The 4835-nt window shown below is 42.6% G+C and overlaps 1 protein-coding gene across 1 annotated transcript in view; it reads left to right on the plus strand.

Annotated features, from left to right (window-relative positions):
• Positions 1-2245, plus strand: part of SERINC1 (serine incorporator 1) — a 197430-nt gene extending 195185 nt beyond the window's left edge. The window contains exon 10 of the mRNA XM_085611269.1: positions 310-2245. Coding sequence (XP_085467395.1) covers positions 310-448 — 139 coding nt within the window. The 3' untranslated portion in view covers positions 449-2245. The remainder of the gene's footprint in view (positions 1-309) is intronic.
• The last annotated feature ends 2590 nt before the right edge of the window (positions 2246-4835 follow it).

A 4835-nucleotide genomic window follows, 5' to 3' on the forward strand; every position in this document is an offset into this window, starting at 1 on the left:
TTGTTAGAAAACACAGTTAGTGTTTCAAAATATATTGTGTCTGGTGCAGACTCAAGACGTTAGTGGCTTCAAGTTCAACATCCCCTTTGATACTCTGATCTGATGAAAGCACTTTTTTCAAATAAGCGTGTGCTAATTTATCAATCTTTTTTTTCCCCGATTTCGCTGTTTGATTATTTGGTTCTACTGATTGGCCAGGTATAATGTGGGAGAAATGACCAGCTTTAATTTCCATCAGAACGTGATATTTAGAAGAGGTTTTTGTGGTTCTTAAATTTACTTTCTTTCTTGTTTTTGGCTTTTTTTTAGTCCTGACTCGACCTACGAGACAATGGTCAGCAAGTGGCCTGCTGTGTGGGTGAAGATCTCTTCCTCGTGGGTCTGCATTGTGCTTTACGTATGGACTCTTGTGGCTCCATTAGTTCTCACCAACCGCGAATTTGACTAACGACACTTTCGCACCTGAAGACTTCAGTTTTCACTTCAGCTCTCGTTTGAAAATGAACAACAGTATTTCAGAGTTTAAACATATTAATGTATATATGTGTGGTTATCAAGAAGTAGAATCTTGTATTTGCATGAATATTAGGTGATATTTCTTTGTGAGTGTCTTGAAGCTATAAATGATGAGAATTGCCAGAGAGGCAAGACCTGGCAACAAACCCTAGCAGTAGTCACGTGTAAAGGAACACAAACTTTACTAAAAAGCATGTCTTCAAACTGGGCAACTGATGGATAACTAAAGAGTATTATTGCAGTGCTGGTTTCAACATCTTTTCTGATTTTTAAGATCTTGCCTACAGACATTTGGCAGGTGGAGATATGTGCTGAAAACAGTTTGTTCTTTTTCAGTCGGTTCATCTAAGACGCTGAAAGGGAAATGGTTTTATCTCAATTTTAGGTCATGGTATGCATTTGTTTTCAATTTATCCAAGATATTTGGGAATCTATGAATTGGTGTAATTTGTCTCTGTGCATTATCGCTCCGGCAATTACATTTTTGGAAGGCCTTGAGTGATCTGTATATACTTCAGCCAGTTTATTGTATACGTTCTGTTGCATATGGATACTAATTACTAAACCTATTCTGCTCTGATGTATCTGTGGTATTACTGCCACTGTGTTGTCCTGTGAAAATGTTTCCTCATTTTTTTTGTTCTCTGCTTTTTGTTTCCTAAAACTATTTGTTTCCTTTGTTTCGTTCCCCCCTTTTTTCTTTGTTTTTCTTCCTTCACGTTTTATCATTCTTATTTTTTTCTTTCTTTCTTTTTTTACCATTTTTTTCGGTTATTTTGTTCTACATAATTCTGGAAACCTCTCACTGAAAATAATGCTTTTTTATTAGAACTGTAGGACGTTTTATATAATTTATATATTGTGTACTAACAGTTATGTTTCTGTTTTACAGCTGGCATACTATGCGTGTGTACAGTGAATAATACAACTGCTTTAGTTGGTACCATGAAGTGGCTTGATTTTGAACTTGGTCCGCTTCTCTTTGTATTTTCAGTATAATGTCTGTGTTTTCCCAAATTAAGGAGAAATTCACTAGTTGAGGTTGCCAATTGAATGTATTTACAAGTTTGATGTTTTGAAGAGACACAGGGCTGGGAAAGCTAGAGAGGGTTCTGGCATGTGACCTGGTGTGCAAGAGTTGGAGGTAAATGCATAGGTTTTCATTTAACTGAATGGGGGAGATTTTCATCTAAATGTATTTACTGCACATCAGCTTATTTAGTTAGCAAAAAGTAAGCACTTTAGATAGCTAGAAATCACACACCATATTCCTCAATATAAAAAGAATGCATTAAATTCAATGTTCTGTTGTATTTTAAATCGTAGGAAAAATGAACCAAGCTGTGTGTTATTTTATTTAAACCATGGGGTGCTATCTGCTACCTAACTGGAGTACATAGCATTTGCTGTTTGTTTCTTTGTCCTGTTATTTGTCCATTTTTGCAGTTAATTGTGTAGTTACCTTACAAGTATGACCTGCAGCATTTCTGTTTTTCTCCTCTGATTGTATGGCCGATAGTGTCAATTAATGTAACCAACTTTGTCTATTTTAAGGAGCCTTTTTGACTATGCTTAACATACTTGCTGGAAGCTATTAAGATTACTGATAAGTTAGTACAAAGGAACAACTCCTGCTTTTCAAAAGTATGCAAGGAGAAGTAATGAAATGATAACCGCAGGTTGTAAATAATTGATCTGCTACCAACTAATAAACCTAAATATATACGGATTTGGTTTTCTCATTGTTTGTGCCCCAGAACACTATAACAGTACACACACACGTAGAACAGATACACTCTTATGGAAGTGCGATAAATATTTTTTTAAATACGTTATCGATAGTGAATGCAAATTAAAACTCTGGTACATGTCTTTAATATTTTCCATGTTTAATTAGATTTTTGGTCTGAAACTTCAGCACACCTGTTACCATCCCAGTGTGCATATCACATTGAGCTGCTGCAGCCTATACAAACAAGCATTGGCATAGCCTATAGGGCTTTATAAGTATTTAGTTATGCAGCATAATATCCTTGGTGCAACAACATCAACTGTTGCATGGCTAAACATTTATAAGGTCCCAAAGGCGAGACCTATTGGCTATGCCAATACTTGTTTGGCATTGGTACGGCCTCACAGTGCTGTCTGTTTTGAGCACCCTGTGAATTAATTTGCATAGTTGACAGAACCGAACACCAACTGTACATTCAGTTCCTGTTTAAATAGTGTCTTGTGGTGTTGGTTTCAAACTAAGCAAAACAAACCACGGTTCAGTTTGTTTTACTTTCATACACTTTGTTTTTACTTTCCTTAGGACATAGCGCTTCATTCCCTCAATGTGTAAGTAAGCACTATGAAGAATTCTGCTTCAGAGCAGCGGGAGCCCGTAAAAAAGACACACAACCTTCCCAGTAGTACGGGCACCAGAGCCTGGCACAGACTTTCAGGCACACTAATGGAAATGTTCGGAATTGTAAGATACTTGGCCCATGCATGCACAGTTCTCCAAATATACAGCAAAGTTTACAAAAAGCGAACCCCTCCACTCGATATTGGAGCCGAGATCCCCACCATCTGCGTATTGTACAACTTGCTGACAACGCCTGACACCTGGACGTGCATCCGTGGTGCTTTGCGCGGCGTGCATGGTACACCGCAAGATGACGACGGGCCCACTGTTATCTCGTTACGCAGGAGTGGCAATGTTATTACACAGTGGAGGCTAACATCATATCGAGCACGATGTACAGATGCTAAACACTTAGACACCATTGTATATTACACAGGGACGACTGTATGTTACGTGGAGGAGGTTAAAAAAAGATAGTGGCGAATCAGAAATACCGAATAGGAAGAATTAGATGTAGGGTATCCAGTATAAAAGAATATAGCGCACTGGAAAATTAGAACACTTCATATGGAGATGGAAAATGCTGCACAAGTGGATAATAAAATGTTATCCTGGGAAATGCGAACATATGACGTAGGAGGCTGTCAAAATATTAGACCTGGAGGTTCCAATGTAACGCATCGGTTAATGTAAAAGTGTACGAGATGGCCATAATTTATACAACAATAAAGAAATGACACGGAGTCTCAAATTATTACTCAGGGGAAATGCCATATATGATAGAATAGTACATAGGGCAATGACAAAGTGACACTGGAAAAAGCAAAATAGTACAAAGCGGGAAATCAAACGTTTTATAAACAGCATTGTATAGTGCGTATAGAGCATTACATGGGGACATACCCAAATGTTGCGAAAGAGGAAGCCAAATTACTAAAAACATCACTTGGCTGTCAAAATATGACTGAAGGGGCTGGAGCCCGCGAGTGGTGCGCGCGAGAGCGAGCACCAGGCAATGTGTTTTCAATTATCGCGCCCGCGTCTGGGCACGATAATTGAAAACAGATGTGGCCCGTGCGCGTAACATCTGAAAGAAACACGTTAGTTAGATTCCTCACCTTAGAATATCCCCAGGCGTCAGACTGGATCCGGAAGATTTTTTCGTCAGCAATACCCCTTGCGCGTCGTTAGGCGTCGTCTGCGGCTCCGCGTCCGTCGTCGGCGTCGTGCGCCGGAATGACGTCGTCGGAGTACTTAGACGCCGCCCTCGCGCGCTGACGTCAGTTCTTCTTTTTTCCGCGCCAGTAAGCGCAGATCTGGGAGAGCTACCCCTTTAGTCCATTTTTGACTAACTTTTTGATCCTTTTTGATCCTGTCAATCGACTCCGGTGCCGGTAGGATGCCTGGTTTTAAAGCCTGTGCTGACTGTAACCGCTTGATGTCGGTTACGGACCATCACCGCCGGTGCCTTTACTGCTTGGGCCTCGATCACGACGCGGAGTCGTGCTCGGACTGCAAGGCCCTGACCTCGAAGGCTAGACGGGAGCGGTCCCGTAAGCTTCTCTAGATTCGCCACTCAGCTCCGCGCGCCTCTCGATCCCGGTCCAGGAGGAGGTCCAAGGATCGGTCGCGGAGCCGCAGCCGACGTCACCATCGGTCGTCGGGATCCAAGTCTTCGGGTAAGTCGAAGCATTCCAAGAAGTCCAAGAGGCGACACCGCTCTTCGGACTCCCCTCACCGGTCGCGTGACTCTGCCGAGGGTCAGGGTGGTTCCACCCCCACGGCTCCGGCGGAGCCGCAGGCGTCGCGCACGTCCCCATACCCTCCGGTCCTTGGGACTGACGCGACGTCGGCGGACATCAGTGCCTTCCTCTCTGCCATGAGGAACCTGGCTCCGCCGTCGGCGCCCGCTGGTGCGCCTTCGGGCCCCGCGGACCCGACTGGGCTGCCTTGCCTGCCGGTGGCCCCG

The sequence above is a fragment of the Triturus cristatus genome, chromosome 6 (genome assembly GCF_964204655.1).
Source record: "Triturus cristatus chromosome 6, aTriCri1.1, whole genome shotgun sequence".
Classification (NCBI taxonomy): Eukaryota; Metazoa; Chordata; class Amphibia; order Caudata; family Salamandridae; genus Triturus; species Triturus cristatus.